Genomic DNA, 25,370 nt, shown 5'->3' with positions numbered 1-25,370 from the left:
TAAGAGGCATTTACTTTTTTTCTGTCTACACAGAGCACTGTCTTCATTATTGATATGATATAAGGTATTCCTATTTTTATTTAGAGATGAGTGTGCTTTCCTTTACGTTGCATTACATTGCCTGTTTACTGATCATTATAAAAAGACAGGTTATGGATGCGATTTCATGGGTAGAGTGTAATTGGTTTTGGAGCTCATATTTCTATTTCCTTCTGTATAGCCGTGTATGATGTGTTAGATAATATCTTTAATATTGCATGCTTACACAAGTATTGTGTAGAATAAAGCCACTCTTTTCTGTATATCAGATATGCCCATTTTATAACAACGAGAATACATATATATATTTTCTCCATTAAAAAGTGTTAAGTGTTAACATTCTACACAATTGACATGTACTTTGAATGTGTGGTTATATGAAACTGAGAAAACGATATTCACCAAGACGAAATCTAGATCCGTATCACATCTCACGTAAATATAACGACATATTCACCAAAATAAAACGCCTACCTTAATGTTATATAAGATATGAAATTTTGACGATTTATCATAAAAGAAGACAAACGGTAAGCAAATCGTATCGAGAAAGGTACCGCATTTGGCAGAAAACATTGTGGCGATAAAATTAAAAAGACGTCATGAAGTGAATATTGACCTGATGTTTCTAAAATTACAAATAACCCCCCTCTACGTGATAATGAGTCAACAAAGAGGGATGTAAACAATGATTCATCTAATATTTAAATTACCGTGACCGAGTCCTTGTTTTCTTATATAATTTAAGCAATATTTCTGATTGCGTATCAGCCATCACTGATTAAGTTAAGATACTCCTTTTTGCAAAAGGGGTTGTACATCATTTTTAGTGTCTCTAAATCTTTTGTTAAACAGACAAATACATTTTAATGGCCTATGCATATTTCATTCATACATTTTTTGTGAAGAAGACAAATACAATCTATTAGCCTATGTACTAGCACATATATCTTCTATAAAGTGACTTAACCGATCGCCTTTACAATTCTAAGTTGAATGTTAACATGCTGATCACATGTTACTCTGTGGTACGCTCTAAATACAGTTAGGTAAGGCACTGTATGAACAGTAAATAGACATAAAGACAGTTGACAGACGGCAAACCGGTTTTTAATTAAAAAAAACCAACAGTGGTGCTATATTTAAATTGTAGACTATACGAAGCGAACATAATTTAACTTCCTTGTTGATTTTTATTTTTAATTTAGAAAATGGGCGTAAAATCATTACCTGAACCAAAAATAGCATCGTCCCTACGGTGATATGGGTGGTTAGCAATACAGAACCAATCTCCTAGGTTGTATGTATATCTTGGTGTTGATGAACCTGTTGGAGGTTAATTCAGGAGAATAGAATAAAAGGCGACAACATAACTGTACCTTAGTAATATTGACAGATATTTGTGTTTGGTATGTCCCGAAAAGCGCAATGTATATTAACACGAAATTGCAAAAAGATATTACAAATAAAATTAAAAATTAAAAACATACTGAAGACCTCGACGCTGCTTATTGAATTGGGCATTAACTATAATTGTCATTTTCTTTTACAACGTAAGTCGCCCGATGATTAAGTGACTGTCTTCTTAAGGATTAGTCGAAGAAATGTATGCAGTTATGTATGTACATAAATTGTAAATACAAATATAGCCATGTTTCAACCTAAACATGTCAAACCCGGTCAGTAGATTTGTACCAGGAAGTACACTTATATGACATGAAAACCGACATGGTCCAATGCACATAGCAATGATTCTCGTCGTTGCGTCACCGATGTTGAAGTGTTGACAAAAAAAATATTCTTGGTTAGTAATCAAATGAGTTCGTCTAAGTCTTATCCTATATTATTAACAAATAAGGAATTTGACACTCTTTGCTGGTTACTTTACACAGTTTGACAACAGAGGACGACATGGCCCTGTGGTATTTGGTATTTGTGTCTACATTGGTGAATTTGTACAAAGGTAAGTGTATTCCATTACAGATAATCTTGTACCGAGTAATATCTAGGACTTCCCATTAGGCCTATATAAATATCTAAATTATCGTAACTGGATCTGGCTTGGTTTTAAAAGCTGTAATTAGCAGGTGGCCTGGATGTGTTGAATTATAGGATTATTTCGAATGTCATACGTAACCCAGACGATGAGTTTTGTGGCATTTGGAACGGAGGAGGAACTTTCTTGAGTACATAGGTAAATCAATTTTAAAAGTCGAGGAAACACTGTCTTAATGACATCATTGGACTGGACGACTTTTGTAGCTCTGTTTCAACAAAATTAAATCTGAAAATAATGTTTCTCGTTACGTTTTCAAAACATTTTTGTCGTTTATTTGCGAAATATCATAAAACATATACTGTTATCGACTGCTATTTCTTTCGAAACACATATTTTGTAGAAACGATTCCGAATATAAATCTCCCAATTGTCCTCCCCTTTCCCCTTTCATACTTCCTTTCCTTCCTTCCCTTTTTTCCTTCCACCCTCCTTTTGTATTCAATTTTTCTCTCTCTTAATTTAGGGTTTGGTAAGGTTTTAAAATGTTGTGCAAGCCATTTTTTTGAATAATTTAAGTAAAATCTGTTTTTAACGAATACAAAAATAACAAATGCTTTTATCAAAATGTTTACTCTGTGAATAATTTTATGAAAAGAGCGATAACTCTTCTCCATCATGTTTTCTACTTACATGCTTTGTAAATGTAAATCTGCATGTTTTAAGTTTATCGTGTGCTTATTTACGACAGATTCAGCTGGGACTGTTTGTTCTGACGCCGTTACAGATGGTACCACCGGTAATAACTTATTTTCACCTAAATTTCCCCAAAGAAAGTTTCGAGAATATACTTTCTCAAAGGTTTTTGCATACACAATAAATTGGCAGAACTCAGGCCTTTGTGAATATAAAAAATATCGAGATAATATGGCATTCCAAAATATGTCGTTTCAAGGTATATAGCATGTGCGCTGTATTAATATACAATTTAGCAGTTTATTAGGACTTCGTTATGATGTAATATTTTCTGATATTGAATTTTGTTCAAAGAGCGGGAATAAAAAAAACACTAGACAGACGTATTGTTCTATTAGCCTATTTCAGGACTCACACAACTAAATCATTTACTATATGTTAATACCAAACATTTTAGCTAATAACTTTAATATTTGAAGTTCAAAACTAGTGACAACTGTCTAGATTCATAAATACATACCTTGCATAGACTACAAAATTATTTTTTTGGTAGGTTTAGTGGCATACTGGAGTGCCACAGCACCGGAAGTTTACAAGCAAAACCGGTGACCCAAAACAGAAACGCCCCCAGACATTTTGACCCTGTGCAAATCCCCACACAGACATGGAAATATATCAAATTACATATTTTTCAAAATTTAAATAACTGAACATTTCATTTATCTAAAAATCTGTCATCAGTTCCTCATTAAACTCATTCAGTGGCCCAGTAATTAGCCGGAACTTATTTTAGATAGGAACTACAAACGTACGAAACACTTGCTGATTGACTGATTTAGTTGTGCGAGTCCTTCAACGAAGCCTGATTTTACCGATACAAACGTTTACCAATATCTGATTCTAATGACACATAACTTAACCAATACATGACTTTATCAAATTACTAATAAATATATGATGATATATTTACGATTTCGCGGGCCCTTAATTACATGTATTGTGATCGCGAAAATATTATCTATAGAAAAATATGTTAAGTGTAAAACTTCTCCACGATAATCGACTTTATAACCGTTATGTCGTCATGAAATAGCGAGTATGTGCACGTGGTTGTGGCGATTTATATACAAATGTACATAAAGAGCAATAATATATGAAAATAGGTTATATAACATCTAATAGTTTGGTTGATGATTTATTTTAACAATATGCTGTCATAAAGTCTTTACATATAATTATTTGACACTCTTTATGTAGAATATCCCGTCTCTGTGCTAAAACACCGCAAAAATATAGTTCCTTCACATGTCTCGATCGCGAAAATATAATTCGTGTAAATTAAATTTTCAAAATTTCGGTCAAAATGGCGAAAGTTTCATCCCGTGTAAATAACCCGTTTTACGGTATTACTGAACTCTCCATGGAAATACCTGAAGTACAACTGGGTCGGGGAATATTCGTTGAGTCCTATGGTTCGAATCCAGGACTATTGTTCCGCTGATTTTGATTTTTACAATTATACTGTTATTGATTATTTTTTCTATTGTTTAATAAAGTCCTTGTGTTATTTTTAGGTATGATTTATCGTAGCTTTAGTCATACTGGCAACATGCCGATTTCCAGTGCATGGTTACAGTTTTTGGCAGTAGTACGGGTATCTTTATCTACTGTTTGGTTTTGTAGTAAACCATCACAATTAATTTCTTTAATATTGTCATTACAGTACTGCACATGTGTGAAGATGGTAATACCGTCGGTGATCACGTGGTTATAGACACGTACGGATCGTCTGCGTACAGAAAAGATGGCGGCAGGTTCAACTGTTCCTGTACAGTGACATTGACGGGACTACCCGACGGAACGAAAACAACTTTCCAGTTTGAATCTGTCCGGTCGTTATATCCTCCCTCTGGATGTGGAAGTCATATTATTATGACATCGCAGCGAGTAGATGTTTCAGATGTTCATCCAAACATTAACAAATACTTTTGTGGGGCTATTTTCGATACATTCAACGGTGTTCAGACAAACGATACATTTACTGTTGTATGGCTCTCTGCACCGAGTGGAAATTCTTCAGGATATTGTCTCTCACTAACTGCAGGTACGTCGTATTTATGGAAACGATTAACAGTGTTAAAAAAGTTTAAATGAAAAGCAGAAACACGTTTTCCGTAATAGCAATAGCCTGACATAGCTTTACTTTACTATCTTGTTTGTTTCTTCCTCATTTGTGTGATATTGTGAAAGAGTTGTTTTATGTTTTCAACTACAGTATTTAACACAGGTTCATACAAATACCTATATATTCATTCTTGATGTTTGTTCTGTACATGAATCTACCAACTAAAAACAACTGCAATTAGACCATGAATACACTATAAATACAACGATTCTCATGCGATCGGTCAGCTGATTTCACACACAATGACACATCATATTACTATGCAAAGTACCGTTTCTGAGAAGAGTTATCTCCCCTTCTCCGAGAAATAATTATAAACATTACAAAAATCATAAATGGTGCACTATATATATATATAAGATACATATTTTTCGTTTCAACAAAATCAACTGATTGGCGGAAGTTGAACATTTGAAGTTTGTGTGTAGGCTGGAGTTCTGGCTGTTCATTTATTTTTTTCTGTCTGATGCCAATATCAAAAATAATAAAAATACAAAAAGAATTGTAACTTTTTTATTGTAGTTCACCGTAACGTAAATATATTATTTGAATGGATTTTTTTCATGTACATTGCGGCAATGAATAGCAGTAGCTGATCTACATATCATCTGAGGAGCATTGACATGCTCCACAGGATATGTAGATCAGCTACTGCTATTCATTGCCGCAATGTACATGAAAAATATCCATTCGATCCCTATATCAATGTACTATTATAAATAATTTAAGACTGAGAAGGTAGACATTTATTAAATGCGTACGAAATGTTTACAGGCAAATGTTATTCGAGAATCAGTCGATATGTTTCCCCCCAAAAAAATTCTATTACCCATCCCAAAGAGAAGGTAGTCATTTATTAAATGCGTACGTCACACAGTTTCCCGAAATGTGTAAAGATGTTTCAGGTTATACATTTTACCGATAGGTTAGTGTAAAGTGATTTGTGTTATTCTTCTATTTATGTTTTAATTTTCAATACAATTTTCATGGTTTCAATATGACCTTTAACTGATATAATGTATGCAGCACATTAATGAATTTTGTCATGTTCTCGTATTTTCATTGAATTTTTTAATATTTTTTAGTTACAAAGAAACTGCTTCTTGCTTCCATCCAATTCACTTGCACAAGGTCATCCCCATCATTTGCGAAAGTTTATATTTGGAGTGTTGCAATATCGAAACCAGACCTTTAAGCTACATAACGTACTTCCTAGTCTTTTACCTTTTATAAAGGCTTGCTAACACATATTTCTATTTCAAATGGTAGGTCCGGGGTCTTCGTTGTCCACAAAATGTGTCTCAATTTCCAGTCCAAGGGAGACAACGACTGCCAGTCAATCTAGGACAACAGCCACTCAGTCTAAAGAGACAGCCACGCCGTCAAGGGAGACAATCACTCAGTCAAGAGAGATAACCACCCAGTCAAGGATGACAACCACTCAGTCAAGGGATGCAACCACATACAACAGCACTAATTCTGGATCGACAACATTAGGACAAAAGTGCGCTCAACAAAACGATTTACAGCAATGTTATCCATTAAGTATGTATTTCAATTCATAGCTATTAAATAAACTTGAGGTTTTTGAAGTAAAACCAATTTTCATGATGTAATACTTACCATAACTTTAGTATGCATATACAATACCTACACCCATCTTTGTAGCCCAAAAACAAAATATTCAAATATCCCTACCTCCCTACCGTGAGGTAACCCATATCTCGATGACAGAGCCACGGAGTGATCTCCCTTCCCCTTTTATGGAGCCTAAAGGCAGCCGGGATGAGGAGGCAAGGGGAGGAATACAGGGATGGACTCAATAAAGTTATGGTAGGTATTACATCATGAAATTTGGTTTTACTTCTAAAACCTCAATTTAATTTCAGTAATAATTACCATAACTTTAGTATGCGAATTCGTCTTACCGTAGTGGAGGCTACGAATCCAGGCAGACCAGGCTGACGGAACAAACTAGAGACATGCTCAAGGTAGGGAAAAGGTTCAAGGAACCCCCCTAAATAAGCCCCGAAAGTAATTGAAAAAATAAATAAATGGAAAACCTCCCCGTGAATCGAGCAGGTGTACCATCGTGGTGCCTGATAGCATACTGTTTAAAATCACTGAATTACTGTGGAGGAACAGCCACAGACTGTGCAACCACCACCGGCCCAAGGGAATACAATCCATCAGAATGAGAAGCCAAGGACCGGAGATAAAAATCCGTGAAGGTAGTCTGTCCGCGCCAGAAAGCCGCGGACATGACCTCCTGAAAGGGGGGCCCATTGAGGAGGGCCCATGACGCATCAAGAGCCCTGATCTCATGAGCTCTCACCTTATACAACGCCCGAACCTGATCACCCGAGTGGTCGTAACCGTACTTGATGACCCGACAGATCCATCTAGACACTGACTTAGAGGAGATATTCTGCTGACCCAGCCTAATGGGCAAAAACAGACGAGATCTAGGAAACGCCCCCCCCCCCCCCCCCGGTTTTATCGAGGTAAAACATAAGCGGCCGACAGGAACAGAGCAACCTATCCCGTTCCTCAGACCCAACGAAGGCAGTCAAAGACGGAATCTTAATAGGATTGGGCGAGGAGGCAGACGCTAAAGGATCATAAGGTGCTCGCATCAACGATTCGAGCACCTAGGCCTGTCCAACCCAAACCCCCTAATCAAGGCAGAAGGAGAGGAGGACGAGCCTACCTCCGACCTACCATGAACAGAATGAACACTAGCAATGGCCGTGCGATAACCAGCGATAGTGCCAGGGGCAAGACAGCGGTCCCTAAACAGCCAAAGAAGGAAGTCCGCAATCACCTGGACAGTAGCCTTGATGGATCAACCTTCCTGCCGACACACCAATCACAGTATATCTTCCATCGGGACTGGTAGACGGCAGATGAGGAAGACCTAATTGATCGAGCGATGCGATCTGACACGTCCCTAGAAAAGCCCGCCTGAGCGAGGCCTCCTGAGATAGCTTCCAAGCGTGACGGTGGAGGATCTCCGGACGAGAGTGCATTGCCTGGACCGAGGCTGGCGAAGGAGGTTCGCTCTGGAAGGAAGAGCCAGGGGCTCTTCCACCAGAAGTGACAAAAGCTCCGGAAACCAAGGCTGCCTCGGCAACAGGGGCGCTATCAGGAGGAGTGAACACTGATGCCCCCGAAACTTCTGCAGCACCCTGCCCACCAGGTTGAAGGGCGGGAATGCATATGCATGCATTCCCTCCCAATCCAGAGACAGAGCGTCCACGGCCCAAGCCCTTGGATCTGGAACCGGAGAGACAAACGTTGGCAACTGATTGTTCAGTGAAGTGGCGAACAGGTCTATGTGAGGCCTGTCACACACCTGATAAATTCCCTCGAAAATCGAGGGATTCAGTTGCCACTCTGTCAACACCGGCTGGCGGCGTCTGGAAAGAGTATCCGCCAGAACATTCAACCTGCCTGGTAGATGCTTGACGCAAATTGTCAACTGCATTTCCGTGTACAGGGTCATAGTGGGAACCGGCTTGGACAAAGGAACCCCTCGGAGCACATTGTCCTGATGAGTCCACCAGCGTGCGAACTTCTTGACCGACTTGTTCAGAGGAACCCAGGCTTCCCAATCCCTTGAAGAAGGGACCCAGTTGACAAGGAGAAACATCTGGAGAGGCCTGATGTGAAGTCTCCCTAAGGGGACCACATCGGCCAGGGCGTTGAGAAAACTGAGAAACCAACGTACCTGGACTTGAGACCGGCCGATGCAGGTCAGAGCAAAAGCCCTTGCCTTCTCGAACTTCTCCATCGGTGGAAGGGCGATGCCCTGAACCGTATTGAAACGGTTCCCCAGGAAAACAAAATCCTGAGATGGGGAAACCTCCGACTTTTCTCTGGAAGGAATGAAGCCGACCTTGAGTAAGAGTTTCAGAACCAACCGGGTGACCTGAACCGGAGACTCTCTCACTAGGTGGAGCATGAGGGAGTCGTCGAAATAGATGTGAACATCTATTCCTCGAGAGTGCAGGAATCCCACGACCACCTGCAGCAGCTTAGTGAAAACCAAAGGTGCAGTTGTGAGCCCGAACGGCATGGCCCGGAAATGGAAGACCTTTCCGTTGCAAGTAAAACGGAGGTACTTCCGTGCCGAGTTTTTGATGGGGAAGTGGCAGTAGGCGTCCTTTAGATCTACTGAAGTCGCCCACATTCCCTCTCTCACGGAGGCGATAATACCCCGAGGAGTCTCCATCTTGAAGTGAGGAGAATCTACGTGCTTGTTGAAGGCACTTAGATCTATGATGGGACGCCACGACCCGGACTTCTTCCGAACCAGAAACATTCTGGAGTAGAACCCGGGAGTGCATACCGACATAGGAACCTCCTCGACCGCGCCCTTGGTAAGCATGGTCCTTACTTTCTCCTGGAAAGCCAAAGCCTTTTCCGGATCCCCCGGTGGAGGAAAAAAGATTGGCTCTGACGCGGATACCGCACTAGCGGATGCCTAACCCCTAACCCCTCCTTGACCACAGACAAGGCCCATGCATCTTCGTAATTTCCTTCCACTCTGGAAGGAAAGCGGAAATACGACCCCCCACAGGAAGATCTGGTCGAGGCAGATCGAGACCTTGCCAGGCAAGAGAACCGTCTGCTGACCCGAAGTCTAATCCTGCGGGAGAAGGACCTAAGCTTGAGCCGAGAGGACTGCAGTCCTCCCGGCCAAACTCGTCGTCTGACACGACCAAGGAGGGAAGAAGAGAGTCAGGAACCCTTCTTCTTACCCCCAGGAGGGTTCTTACCCTTCTTACCCTTCCATTTGTTGCCCTTGAAGGGAGGCTTATACTTGGGCTGCGCAGAGGACTGCGAAGCCGAAGGTTTAGCCTTCTTCTTAGGAGGCGCTGACCCCTGCGAGGTACTGGCCTTCTCAGCCTGAATCCTCTTCACCAGAAGTGCAGAGGCGACCGAGTCCTCCTTCAAATCCTTCTGAACAGAAGGAAGGCCCCTTCCAAAAGAGTGGACCCTGAGAAGGGGGCAGTCAACAATCTGGAGCGGTAAGGCTCATCGACTGGACGTTTTTTCAAAACTGAAAACCGCCTAGCCAACAAGACATTGACGAGCGATGACACCTGTAAAGCTGCCAGCGCTCTCAATGCCCCGTTCAGGGCAGAGGCCACTCTGTCCTGGATGTTGGCCGACCCTCAGGCAAGTCGGATACCCTATATAGACAAACCGTCAGGTAGTCTATATAAGACAGCATCTGGATGGAGAGACGCATCTCCATTTTGTGGTGTTCTTTGGGACAGAACACCACTTGGTCCACCGATTTACCGGGCCAGGCTGCAAGTTCCCTCGATTTCAGCTTAGCTGGTTGAGGATCAAGCAGGCCATCATGTGTGGCATAGTCAGTGGCGTGCACCTCCGACAAATCGCCAACACTGAGCTGCAACCCAGCATACCCAGGACTACGGGTTGAAGAAGAATTCTTCTCTAAAACCCGAGACTGAGCGGTGGCCAGAGATGAAGACACAATAATGCCTTCTGGCAGAGAGCGGTCCGACCGAGCGGACACCCAAGGAGCCACCTAAGAACCCAATAGGGTGGTGGACTCGGGGACAGATGACGCCGAAGGTGGTGGGCAAACCTCCTCCCCAATCCGGGAAACGTCGGCCCTAAGGCCCCGCATACCGGACAACACATGCTGGGCCTAAACCTCAGCATCCTCAGGGTCACCCTCATCCTGGACATCCTCCTCAGAGGGCAAGCCCTCCTGAGGACCGTCAACAGACGACTCGGAAAGACCAGTGTCTATATCCGAGCAACCAGGAGAAAAATGAACAACATCATCGTCCTCTGCCATAGCCTCCACACCAGCCAGACCAAAAGCCTCGGGCGGAGGAAATGGGCCAGCCAGAGAGAAGGCTTCCCATAACGGCGTTTAGGTGCAGTGCGCCTAACGACCGTGGCTGTAGGTTTAATCTTAGTAGCCAAAACCCTACCCTTGGACCCAGAGACCAACCAGTCTGCCTGAGAGGCAGAAGTCCTGAAGGTCCGACACACCTTCTTAGGACCGGCCGATAAGGCCCCCGAAGTAGCAGACCATTTGGGGGGGGGGGGGGGGGGTTCAACAAAACTGCTAACACGTCTCCGTGAGGGAGAAACCAAACCCCAAGGATTCCATGACTGAAAAGCCATGGGGCTAAACCCATATCCCGGAGGATAAGGGAAAGGTCCCGCGGGTTGGGAGTGACCCCAGAACTGGCCAAACTGGCCTGCTTGAGACTGGGGCTGGCCATCTTGCCCAAAGGGCGAAGATGGACCGCCACTCCCTCCAGGTGGAAAGCCGGACATGTACGGGCTAAGCCCATAACTGCCGGGATGCTGCCGCAACCCATAACCATCCGCAGGCTGGTTAGGGTGGCCCAAGGATGGTTGCCCGCAGGCACCCGTATACCCTAAGCCAGGGGAAAACGGAGGCCGGAACCCGGCCCCATGTCCAGCAAACCCAACACCTGGGGGGAACCCCCAAGGTTCCCGGTCGAATGAAACTCCGGGCCGGACCTAATAGGACCGGGTCCGGGTAACTGACCGGGAAGGTTAGCTTGACCAGTATTGATGCCGGGATTAGTGAGCTGCGCGTCACTAATCCTGGTAGACACAGACAATCCCGAAAGAAAGTCTGTCGTCAAACAAAGTTTACAAGCAGATAAACACGAGAAAAAATAATAAAATACGATAGTACAAGGTACGCAACGTAGAAAGAATTTCACCCGTAATATAAATCAGAAAACGATTAAAATAAATAACGTTTGCCGAAACAAACAACCGTCACTGAAATAAACAGAGGTCGGAAAATTTCACACAATAATGGCGGACCGCGTGGCACACCACCGGCACACGTCGAGTAAAATAACCGGCCGTAAAAGGCACAAAAATAATTTTCAACAACAAATGATTATAGTAATAAGGGCATATGGATATAAAGCACACACTCTGCGCAATAAATTGAGTTGACACTCAAACCAAACCGACAAAACAAAGTTTTGATATGGTGCAAGCTCCAGGCCGTCAGCAGGCAGCAGGCGTCATAAAAGGAAGAGGAAGGGAGATCACTCTGTGGCTCTGTCATCGAGATATGGGTTACGTCACGGTAGGGAGGTAGGGATATTTGAATCTTTTGTTTTTGGGCTTTAAAGATGGGTGTAGGGACCGCGGAACCAAATGATTTTCCATAGACGATAGTGTTAACGTTTACCACTGTCCTGGTTAAATGGAGTTATCCACACTGGTTCACCTGACATCATTTTGAAGAATGTCATTTCACACACCTGTAAAAAAAGAAGTTTTAAAAATCTACCTATTTGAACTTTTTTTATATGGGGGCCGCCATTTTGTATTGAATTCGACACCAAAAATTGACCAACATTTACAACAAATTACACACTTAATAAACTCCCCCAGTCAAAAACAGACTTAATTTTTTTTTCTTTTATACATTTCACATCTATATATATTTCTCAAGCCACACATAAAACTTTTGAAACTTCTGCCACCTAAACATCTAACCATCAGGCCCCAAGNTATTTTTTCAAGTGGACTTTTGACACTATATAATTAGAGGTTTGTTTATATATATATGCCTTCTATTCTCTTGGAGATACAGCAGGGAAATATTAATCTGCTTTTTCCGTTGTAACACATTGTGTCTCTTTATATATTGTTCTCTGCAAACAAATACTTGGATAATTCTCTCGTCTGTGATGCGAGAAAATTAACAGCTTTAGGCGAGAAATATAACATTATGTATGGTTTATGATATTCTAATAAATAATATCAGTAGCCGTCGAAAAGAGGGTCCGCGTTAGATTCCCTGATCAGACGTGAAAAGGTATGGGGTCACCTGCCCAAACACGTGGGTTTTCTCCTTGTACTCCGGTTTCCGTTTACATTAAGAACCTGGTGCGCTAATGTGCGGGCAAACAAAAGTGGCCAATACAAGTCAAAATAACTTCTTTCATGTTACTTTTTAAATAAACAAAAAACATTTTTTTGTAGACAATGATTAAACATGTCGATTTAACTCATAGTTCAGGTGGTATTCTTTTTATACAACAGATTTGGCCAATATTTGTGTTACAGATAACAACAATATGTATATTTTCCAGGTGCTGTAGTCGTCCCTCTAGTAGTTACCTCACTACTGGTTACTGTAACCGTGGTAGTCCATGTTATCCTTTATAGAAAGTAAGTAGCATGGTACAGAATTATGTTACTTATCACATATTTCCTTTGACGTTAACAGGCTATCCTTCATAGCACCATTTAGAATGGATACTTGATCTATTTATGACACTTTTTCTCAATGGTATCTGTTTTGAAATTAACTACACATTGACGAAAATAATTAAATAATTTCGTATCATTTTCATTATCAAGTTCTGTATTTGAACTGATTTGAGATCAAATTCCTATATACATTTTGATATTTACATTGCCTTTTGAAGACTTTTTACCCACCGAGGTAAAACATTACGATATCAAGAACCGGAATAAGCTTGAAAATCATATTTGCAGAAGACTTGCACTCGTGAAACAGCCAGAGTATACTGAAGCCGTCATGACGTCACCAAACCCTGTCCATTATGACAGTCTAGATCTCTCCCGGGTGGAACCTCCCAACCTGTACGCCGACACCTCTACTGGACAGATGTTCGTCAATACAGCGATGGAATCATAAATACCACATATTCATATTCTGTACACCAGAAGTTCACCCCAAATCCTTTCATCAGACAAACGAAATTCCATTGTGGTCTCTGTTTTATATCATGGTTTATATATATATAGGATCTGAATGGTCTAAGTGAAGTTTTGTGTATTGCTTCTGCACAATGTTTCATTAGACCACAAAAAATGAGACAACTGTTTTGGTGATATGTCATGTTCATAGTAAGTATTTGAATCTCTTAAGTAAATAGTGTATTGCTTTATGGAATAACATCGGACACAATTTCTTCTAAGAAATACGTAAAGATAATAATGTTAAATCTAAAGGTGGAATCAATTATTGTAAATGATGCATACACTGATTATGAATAACTTTACCTAACGAACATTTCTACATAAGGACAGACACGACGTGTCAGATTACGTAAAGGGAAGCGTAGTAATACAATGAAAATATTTCAACATTGTTGATTGGATTGTATGGATAATGCTTGTTACTCCTTACGAAATTTTAGAATGAACATAAATATTTAAATTGGCAATGTGTGTTTGCTGAAAAATATTACAAACAATTTGTGACTTTATTGTAATTTGCGTTAAAAAATGTATTTAGAATATATATAAACTTGTACATATTTGAACATTATTACCACTTTGGTTCTTAGTCAGCCCTAACTTCTTTCGTGTACTACAGATTTGTTTAAGTTGGTGTTCAGCAAAACCTCGTTATAATGCCACCATTATTCCAGAGAAGTATTGGCATTATAAAAGGGCTTGACAATAGATTGAGGGAAGTGTGAAATATATTGGCAGTAAACGGGGTGGCCAATGAAATAAGTGGCATTTTATCTAGGTTTTACTGTATACGTTGCGAATGGTGGACAGAAATACGAACCTGTAATTTCCAACTGTTAATATTGATACCAAGAAATAAAGTTTGTAATTTCTTTGGTGCAGCAAGTGTACCATGACCATTGTTACAAAACCATAAATCTGGGAATATGGAAGTGCTAGGGTTAACAAGTGAAAAAGAAACACACCACAGCGTCAATACACGAAGACAAGATAGAAACTCAAAGGCGATCAAATTTACCATCGATATTTTTCTAGGGGGATTCTGATTTTTCTTTTAGTTTTGATTTAACTGATATCCGATCAATTTCTGTTGTTGCTTCTTCCTATCGGCCTGGAGTTACAATTCATTGTTCACGCTATAATCAATATTTAGTTGCATTTGACCCAGTTCCATGATAACGGTTTTGATAAAATAGTAAAATTGCCAGTATGACTTACACGAAATTCTGACCTTTTATACGGCAGAATATTACATAAAAGATATTTGGAATACCAATATAATGTATGATATACCATAAGTGTAGTTGAAAGAAAAAGAATTTTCAAAGTCTCACAGCAGGTATGTTTATTTTTTTCACAAAAGAATGTTATACAATCAAGTGGTTTTTATGTACAAGATACTTAATAATTTAGCTCCGCAAAATTTGAATGATTTTACGTATATGTCGGATGTTCAGAGTAGAACTACAAGATCATCATCTACCAATGTGTTTTACTTGCCATGTCATAAGACAAACATTTTTGGAAAATCTTTTAGATATCAGGGACCCCTTACATGGAATCTTTTACCGAGTGATATTAGAAATTGTTCTTTTAGAATTTAAGAGATCTGCAAAGCAATTTTACTCGAAATGATTTATGAATTCTTCTTATACATGTATATTTCTTAAAGCTGTAAATATTGTACATTATATCATATACTGTATCTTGACCATATATAAGATGAGCTTCATGCTCAATATGTTATCAAGAACAAATAAAGCCTATATTATATTATTTTATAATTATTGTTTATTCCGTGAGGCTGTAAGCTGCCAACTGCTATATTTGAGATATGTAAACCACGTGCTACGTCACAAGAGTTTTTGCTTTCATACCCAAATGAAATGGATTACTGCTGGTAATCTTTATATAGTGGGTTGCAGCGCAAATGTAAATATAACACTATATTATTGTTTTTACGTGTATTTGCCAAGGAACAGTGTTATATAAACATACAAGAAACGCTACTTAGTTGTTTCGAAGCTAAAAAGAAAAAGTGATATTGTCACAAAATACGTGATACATAGTACACACATCTGGGGTAGCAAATAATCCGGTGGAATTTTATGTATATTCGTAATCAAGAATGAAAATTGTGAATTTTAAAATTAAATGGTAATATTTGCTATAAATTTAAAAAAAACACTAATCACAATGAGTGTATCATATAGATAGTATAGTTGCATCTGCAGATGCAGATATAGTGCAATACAAATATTAGATGTCGTCCCCAAAGTTGAACAATTTGATGAGATACATATTACATATCTTTGTAATGTGAACTCGTGAGCTTAATATTACTTACTAATAAGACATCGTCTACTAGTATTATAAATACAGTTAAGCACACATCAAACAACTTTTCACTGATCGTCGTTATCAACAACGTTATCAATACATTTCTAAAGGACAAAAAGTCGCTTTTTAATTGGATAATGACGTTATGACTCAAATGTGACTCTCATATACACAATGCATAGTCTGAGTTTAGAGTTCGGGGATGAATATGTTTATTTAGGGAAACAACAGATTGTTTTTTGTAAGAAACTATTTTTTGTGATTACTCAAACAGATTAAAAAACAACAATTATTTTCATTTACAGACTCAATGCCAACATTGATTCCAGGTTTTTCCCCCGGTTATTTTTATATGACATTTTTTACTTTCGCTCTCTGCACCCCTTGAATATGTTTCGTCCACAAGGTGGCGCACATTGACCCTTAGATTGTGTCAGGACATATTCCAGGGGTGAGCGTAACCCATGGAGTATCGAGGATTGCCATACATGAAACGAATCTGCTTTATTAAAACTAATTTAATCTTAAACTCCAACCGTAATTCAGATTGTGCACAAAAATCAAGTAGTTTAGTCTGCATTTTGTGAAAATGAATATCAAGAAAATGATACGAGGACTGATATCGGTGTCCGGTTGAAACTCGGTGTGATATGGTAAAAGGCATGTTTATTCTGTTTATTTCATACTTACTAATAAAATACGGATAAATCTACTATCTTATGATCTATTTTTCTTTTGAATCATTGAAAAACGATAAACCTTGCAAGTATTATTTAATTCCTGTTTTGGAATTGCTTCTGGATACCACGTGTCATTGGTTACCAAAGGAAATGCCTTAAATTTTCTCACGTTAGACTCGGTCATTCTGACTGTATTCTTGTTCCTCATGCTTGAAACAAAGCCGCAGGTGTCGACTGCTGCAGCTGTAACGATGAGAGCTTTAGGCTCTGCTCCCTCTGCCGCCACATCGTGAATCGTACCGATGACGACAGACAGCTCTGACGGCACAATGGTTTTAGTGTTCTGTTGCTCAATCAGATATTCTAACTCAAGAATCCTATTGGCAGAGAGACTCCAATGCTCGCTCCCCAATTTGTCGCCGTTTTTCAGCATCAGTTATTGTTTAACTGTTGGTAAACAAGGCTTCCCAACGACGTTGTTGGTGGTAGATGGGAAAAATTAGAAGTGTTCCAAAAGGGGTGTGACACGGGTTTTGCGGGCTGATACGGGTTTATGGGTTAGAGCAATTGTGTCATATCCCATATAAAAAAAAAAAATCGTATTTATTAGTAAGTCTGTAAATGCGAATATCACAGTTTACCTGGTTAACTGAACTTAATATTACTTGAGGCAAATTAAATCTAATATGTAAGCAAATTAGACTGGACCAACTTTATCGATTTTCATACGTTACAGAACACTATAAACGTTCCAAAACGAATAATTTTAAAGGAAACTATACCCGAAATTTGCGCTATATTTAAATAATTAATTTGAAATTTAAATTAGCACTTTCATAAAATTGTCGCCCACTTCCCGTCTCTTGTATTGAAATGGACATAATGATAGTAATAAATGCAGGAGATGTGAAGAACGAAGGGCTGAATGTTTCACTTGTTTTGCATGCGTATTGTTTTTAAATATTATTAGGTATTAGGTGTCAGAAACAATTTGACATTAAAACAAATCAGGGTTTTTATTTTCATTTTGACATTTCTATATGTGTAATACAAGGTCATCATTAACATATATTAACAGGTAGGCAATATTATGAACATATTACATGATATTTTCATCACTAAAAACTAAGAAGTACAATGTACATATATAGGTTCAAGAATATTTTAATACAACACATAAGCACTAACTTAAGATAATCAAAATATTTTCATTCTAATCACAAAATAGTTCGTCCGATCATTCTTATTATTGTACGGATAATAAGATATTAATAATTGTACTAATAGAAACAAAAATCAATACTATAAAGAAGTTCAAAGCATGAGTGCATTGGGACAAGGCCTTAATATATATATATACAAAATACAAGATACAAGATACAACATACAATATACAAGGTACAACATACAACATACAACATACAAGATACAACATACAACATACAACATACAAGATACAACATACATGATACAACATACAAGATACAAAATACAACATACAAGATACAACATTCAACATACAACATACAACATACAAGATACAAAATACAACATACAAGATACAACATACAACATACAACATACAACATACAACATACAAGATACAAGAATATTTATTTAGAGTCGTGTTTGTAACAATGCAACTTTAGCTCAGAAGAGCTATTCTTACGACTATATATAACAATCAAGATTAACAGAAACAACAAAATATCACAAAGGTAGCATGCATCGCAGATAGTCGAATAAAAAGTAAAATAGCACGGAAAGAATAAAGGTCATGCAAACATAAAGCTCTTGCAGCATATAAATTAATTTAAGAGACGTTTCAGTCTAATGTACATAGATGCCAACATGGCAAAAACTTAAAATTGACAGAATACATGCTAATATAGCATAATCTAAAATAACAGTACAAACATTTATGAAACAATCATAAGGAATTTACAGCACAAAAAAGAAGAATTACACAAAAGAAATTTATATATAATTTTATAAAAGCGAAATGATGAAATGACATTATGTTTTAACACAGTTTGTCATTTGACAGTTTCTATTCGTGGACTATTGAAATGAATATGTAAATGAATATATATTACATGTATTAATGAAGTATTTTTTATTGTGGCACTGAATACTTCTCTTTCAATGTTAAATGATCTTCTCTGACAAGTATTGTATCCATCAATCTTTAGCTCTAGAAATCTTGAGCAAGTCTAATTGATGGGCGGTCTAGATGCATTTCTCTTTATATACTGACGTTAGCTTGACTTAAAACCATCACCATGATTAAATTTGCTTGTGTCCTTAGTAGCTCATCATTTGAACATTTCATTAGAAATACACACTAGCATCTGACTTATTCCCATCTTGTGAATAAATATCACCTCTAGGTGTCATCACAATTTCTACTTCCTCTTCTGGTTCATGGGACTGATTGGTTGATTTCGTTGTTTTGACCTTCGAATCCTTTTCGATTTGTGCATACATATCACCACCAGGTGTCGTCACATGTTCTATTTCCTGTTCCGGCTCATGAGACCGCTTTTTAGAAACCGCTGTTTCGACCTTCCAATGCTTTTCGACCTGTGCATAAATATCACCACTAGGTGTCGCCACATGACCTATTTCCTGTTCCGGCTCATGAGACTGCTCTTTTGAATTCGTTGTTTCGACCTTCGAATGCCTTTCGACCTGTGCGTATATATCGCTGCTAGGGGTCACCACATGATTGGTTGCTGCATCCGGTGAATGTGCTCTTGTTGCTTCATACAAGACATTATGGGCTACAGCAGTTCCAGTTTTCCTGTGTTCATTTGATTTTCTTTTTGTTCTGAAAAATATAATGCACATATCGATGTGATTGGTGATTGAATTAGACTTGAGAAATCCAAAATCTTTTAAAATGCATTTGCAAAAATTTTCAATTATTAAATTTAATTATATTAACATTCTAGTCACAAAGAGTTATGAAGAATGATGTTTATATCAAAGCATATTCCAAATTTAAATTATTTTATTCTACATAACATGACATAAAACACAGATTACTGTTCCATACTATCCCCTAAGTCATTGAGCCTAGGCCCTGCAACCAACATCTTTCACTATTGTGGACAATAATGTCAAAATGATTTGATCACATTGAGAATATGTATCTACATGTATTAAAAACCTGAAAAGTCCACTTATTATCTTTTATCATTTAAAACATAGAAACAGTTTGTTAATTAAATGTTATATTTACATATATGTGATTTTTTATTGATGGCATGTGATGACTTTGTTTAATAACAATTTAAACAAACTAATACCATTCCGTTCCTGTTAACCTATAGCTATTTACCGTATTAGAAATACAAACCTTGAACACATGACCGCAATGACAATGCAGATTATAAGGAAGACCACGCCCCCTGCAGCTATTGCGATAATGACCGTAGCTGAAATGATACAAAGACAGATACATGCACAGCAACGAGAACTTAATGACTATCAGTACTTACATACCAAGTATGTCATACTTGAAATTTATTAACAGAGGTATTTCTTGTGTAATTATGCATTTAACAATTGTACATAGAAATATAAATATGTTTGTCTGTATTGGTTGTATCAAGGGTGTTAATTTATGTAAACCTATTACCTTACTTTTATTTAAATATATAAATACATGAAAGTAAAAGGGAAAGTTATGCTTTGATTGTAAACAAGAGATACCTCTGGCGGTGTTTCACGAATGCTCTTGTTAGTCTGAAATAAATGTGTTACTATGAGATCGCGTACAACATATGAAGATTTATCATTGTAGCATATTATCCTGATCTACATTACGTTTAGCTTAAAAATAGCGTTTGTAAATCCGCGAGGTGCATGTAGCCGAGATTGATCAACGAAAAATAATTCCTAGATAATGCAATTTAATGTTAATTTGGATAGGACACTAATCAAGTAGAGGCTATTTTATAATATTCTATAAATTGGGTGTATTTCGTTCCGTGTTTTATGTGTTTTCGCGATTTCATGTATAATTTCCTTAAATTGAAACAAAACAAATTGTGTTTAACGATTTCATCTAAAGTAGCTATTCAGCTATATGGAAGGTACTATCCTTCGTTCCTGTCTAAAGATCAATTCGAATTTTATAAAAGCTGTGTTATAAACAGACCAAAACCAGCTCAACATTCACTCTGCACTGTATGAATGAAATGACGCGTATACGTAGGATATCCCAAATATGCGAAGGAAATTCCAAAACAGTGCTAATGCCTCTGACGAAAAAACCCTAATATATAACAAAAGTCTAACATATAATTCAGCATACTATAGGAGAATATACATTCACATACTTGAAAAAATAATAAAATTACTGTCTAAATTCTTGTTTTTAATCTTATCCGCCATTGTAGTAGCCTCTGGACTCATAGTAGGCTTCTCTGACGACGTAGTGGCTCCCCCACCATTGGTTCCGCCACCAATAGTAGACGTGATGGTAGTTGTAGGATTGGTTGTAGTTGTTGTACTAGGTGTCGTCATCAATGACGCCATCACCGTTGTACTAGTTGGTGGTGCTGTTGTTCTAGGAGTCGTTGTTGATGGCGCTGTTCTAGGAGTTGTTGTTGATGGCACTGTACTAGGAGTTGTTGTTGATGGCGCTGCACTAGGAGTTGCTGTTGATGGCGCTGTACTAGGAGTTGTTGTTGATGGCGCTGTACTAGGAGATGTTGGTGATGTTGTGGTGTTGACGGCAGGATTACATTTGGTTGACAAGGATGACCCCGGGCCTATAACGTTTGCAGAAAAACACACTTAATCAATGGACAACGCTGGAGAATCATTATACACAATCAATATACACTGAAACATATTCAACAATGATAACATATAATTCAATGTAATTGTAATTCTGTCGAGATTCAACAAAAGGGTGTCATGATAAGAACATCTCTGTACTTATTCTTACGACACCACACTTCGAATAACTTCCGGTTTATACAATGAATAATTTGCACTATCTGCTTCACGTAACAAAAACGATGAAACACTGCGTGGTATATAAATTGATATTTCTCCCACAACCGGTATAGGGTTCCTCACTTTTGACCCATTGAGTAAACCTGGGAGTTAGTTAACTGTTTTGGTTAGCCACTAGTAGTCGGTAAACAGTAGACGTTATTTTATTGGCCAATCATCTACTTATGATGTCAAGAAACACTACTTTGCGACGTCTTCTTTTATTGTGACATCATATTTCATGGCGATTTTCCCCTTTCGGAAGCAAGAAAAAATGTATTCCAGAGAGAAAGATGAGATTTTCTAGTTATAATTTGAAAACAATCCTCAAACTTGTGACTGTTAATTATCAGGTTTATTTTACTCTGATCAGCTATTTTGCAAAAGGTGAAATAAACTCTGTAAGCCTCGTAGAAACATCACAACCAATAATCCTTCGTTTGGGACCCTCTATAAAATGTACAGCAAACAAAACCAATGCATCTGTTGTTACTGATAATGCCCATATACTAATGTCGTATTTCTATATTGCATGAGATAAACATGTACATCATGATGAAACACCGAGGCGTGGATATGAATTCTATCCTCTGCTGTTCGTACTGCAAGTAAATAAATCTCTGCATATTACGTAAAATTCAGAAACTTGGTAAGTTGTTGACATAAAATACGACTTACCAGCCATGAATAAAAGACAATATCCTGCTGTACTTCCACTGACTCCAGACTTCCATACAACAGTAAATGTATCGTTTGTCTGAAAAGCGTTAAATGTATTGTTTTTTACAGCACACATGTGAATGTTTGGTTGACTAGATTGGAAAGCTGCTTGTTGCGCTGTTATAATAACGCTGCTTCCACAACCAGACGGAGGATATAACGACGGGACAGATCCAAATCCGACAGTTGTCATCGTTCCATCGGGTAGTCCCGTCAGTGTCACCGTACAGAAACAGTTGAAACTACCGCCATCTTGTCTGTACGCAGCCGATCTGTACGTATCTATAACCACGTGATCACCGACGGCATTACCACCTTCACACATCGTTACTGTGAAGACAAAATGTCAACATCTGAATGTAAATATAACCATGCTTTCTTATGAATACATATTCGAGGTTATTTAAACGCTCTCATCAACTACATCATAACGATGATTGTGGTATTGGGTTTCTTGTCATTGCTGGCTGATTTAGTATGAATTTTAAAATTTTGATATAGAAATTGAACTTGTTTTGTAAAATGCTGATCAAATTTAGCTTATTATAAGGTATTTTTAATGTATATACAGAAATAAATATAATTATATTTACCGGTAGTTCCATCTGTAGCAGCTTGAGAACATACAGTGTCGGCTGTACCTGCTATAAACAATAAAACATTTTTTTTGTAATATCTTAACAATGGGTTCCTATCTAATTAGAAGGAATATATTGATTATTTTTGTTGCATAAAAGTTCCAACAAACACGCAAGGATGAAAGCTACCATGTGATATATAAACTTCATTAATATACCTGCTAAAGTAAGCACGTGAACATACATGCATACAGAGGTATAATACAGTACTATCATTCCAGGCATTGTCTATTGCACATCGCTTTTGTAATATTGTAGGTTGATTGAGGTTGATATGATATTTGATACCAACCAACCCTCAACCCCCACCCTCCATTTTCTACCGACCAGTATGTCAGTGAAATTGACAGTTGAAAAAAACTTATCTCAATCAATACAAATAATAAATATTGCTGGATAATTACGATGGCATAGAGCCTGACTAAATATTCGGTAAGAAATACTTATATGAAACAAGTTTATGCAAGTATGTATTGATATATGCTTTTTTTTGTATTCGTTAACACTTTTCTGTAACCTTTCATACAGAAAATGTCTATTGAAAGTTTTGCCAAACTTTCACGAGATCTCGTAACCCTTCCTTTTTGTATTTACTGCTTTAATATAAGTGTCATTGACTCATTTAAACATGCTTTGTTGACATTACACAGTCAAAGGAATTGGGCACAAGTTCTTATAACTTACTAGGCCCTCTTGATCTCCCAAGACCGAGGTATTGAGAGTCATCGATAGCATCATGTCAGATATACACCATCCATATATACAATTATAGCACTCTCCCTCTTGAAAAAAGAACACACTTACCTTTAAATAAACTCATCAATATCAACACTAAGACCAGGTTCCATACAATCATTTTGTCCTTTCTAGCAGGGCAGAGAGTAACAATCCTATATTCCGAAGCTTCCTGGTCTGTTCAGCGCTGAAAAATTAGGCTTATGTTGTTGTACACTCAATGTTCCACGAAAACATAAAAGCTATATGTATTTATCTTATTTTAGAACCTACCCATCCGGTCAGACCAGTTATAACTTACAGGGCATTGAGTAAACACTTCATTCGCGACAGACACCAACCAATGGCCTTATGTTTGAGTCAACGTAGTTGTCCAAGGTCGGAAATTCCTTTAAAAATTCACGGTTTTACTTCCGTGATCACATACACGTCAACTTTACCAAGACTGATTGATTATTTTATTCAAAGACACCTTCTACAAATGTTATAGAAATATATTCATGTTTGCCTGTCAAACGTTCTTACTAAAAGGTATTTACTTTTTCCTGTCTAAACAGAGCACTGTCTTCATTATTGATATAATACAAGGTATTCCTATTCTTATGTAGAGATGATTGTACTTTCCTTTACGTTGCATTACATTGCCTGTTTACTGGTCATTATAAAAAGACAGGTTATGAATGCGATTTCATGGGTGGAGTGTAATTGGTTTTGGAGCTCATATTTCTATTTCCTTCTGTATTGCCGTGTAAATTGTGTTAGATAATATCTTTAATATTGCATGTGCTTACATACGTATTGTGAAGAATAAAGTCACTCTTTTCAGTATATCAGATATGCACATTTTATAACAACGAGAATACATATAAATTTTTTCTACATTAAAAAGTGTTAAGTGTTAACGTTCTACACAATTGACATGTACTTTAAATGTGTGGTTATATGATACTGAGAAAACGATATTCACCAAGACGAAATCAAGATCCGTATCACATCTCACGTCAATATAACGACATATTCACCAAAATAAAACGCCTACCTTAATTGTTATATCAGATATGAAATTTTGACGATTTATCATAAAAGAAGACAAACGGTAAGCAAATCGTATCGAGAAAGGTACCGCATTTGGCAGAAAACATTGTGGCGATAAAATTAAGGTGACGTCGTGAAGTGAATATTGACCTGATGTTTCTAAAAATAAAAACACAGAGTCAATATCACAAATGACCTCCTCTACGTGATAATGAGTCAACAAAGAGGGATGTAGAAAAATTATGTCATCTAATATTGATGTTGGTAGACCTCAAGCAATGTTTCTGGTAACATACCGTGACCGAGTCTTTGTTTTCTTATATCATTTAAGAAATATTTCTGATTGCGTATCATCCATCACTGATTAAGTTAAGATACTCTTTTTGCAAAGGAGTTGTACATCATTTGTATTGTCACTAAATCTTTTGCTAAACAGACAAATACACTTTAATGGCCTATGCATATTTCATACATACATTTTTTTATGCAGAAGACAAATACAATCTATTAGCCTA

At 37.9% G+C, this 25,370-nt stretch overlaps 2 protein-coding genes across 4 annotated transcripts; one reads left to right on the top strand and one right to left on the bottom strand.

The window, feature by feature from the left end:
* The first annotated feature begins 1,799 nt into the window (after positions 1-1,799).
* Positions 1,800-16,693, top strand: LOC110452985. Of its 3 annotated transcripts, none has more exons than XM_021501770.1 (6): positions 1,800-2,002; positions 2,787-2,834; positions 4,455-4,835; positions 6,186-6,461; positions 13,061-13,139; positions 13,470-16,693. In XM_021501770.1, exons 1-6 carry the CDS (start codon positions 1,951-1,953, stop codon positions 13,630-13,632), a joined length of 999 nt encoding a protein of 332 aa, XP_021357445.1. In that variant the 5' UTR covers positions 1,800-1,950; the 3' UTR covers positions 13,633-16,693. The 3 variants fall into 3 exon arrangements, with proteins under 3 accessions (XP_021357445.1, XP_021357446.1, XP_021357447.1); XM_021501772.1 differs by lacking the exon at positions 1,800-2,002 and adding an exon at positions 2,176-2,233; XM_021501771.1 differs by lacking the exon at positions 2,787-2,834.
* A 1,595-nt stretch (positions 16,694-18,288) lies between these two features.
* LOC110452979 (cell wall protein DAN4-like) lies at positions 18,289-24,203 on the bottom strand. Its single transcript, XM_021501762.1, has 6 exons — positions 23,890-24,203; positions 23,041-23,091; positions 22,406-22,777; positions 21,085-21,498; positions 20,079-20,157; positions 18,289-19,547 (listed from the first exon to the last, which is right to left on the bottom strand). The coding sequence occupies exons 1-6, from the start codon at positions 23,939-23,941 to the stop codon at positions 19,049-19,051; spliced, it is 1,467 nt and encodes a 488-aa protein (XP_021357437.1). The 5' UTR covers positions 23,942-24,203; the 3' UTR covers positions 18,289-19,048.
* Between the last annotated feature and the right edge of the window lie 1,167 nt (positions 24,204-25,370).

Source organism: Mizuhopecten yessoensis, unplaced genomic scaffold (genome assembly GCF_002113885.1).
Source record: "Mizuhopecten yessoensis strain PY_sf001 unplaced genomic scaffold, ASM211388v2 scaffold7021, whole genome shotgun sequence".
NCBI classification, from domain to species: Eukaryota; Metazoa; Mollusca; class Bivalvia; order Pectinida; family Pectinidae; genus Mizuhopecten; species Mizuhopecten yessoensis.
Note: the sequence above shows the minus strand (reverse complement) of the source record. Positions and strands in the feature narration are given on the sequence as shown.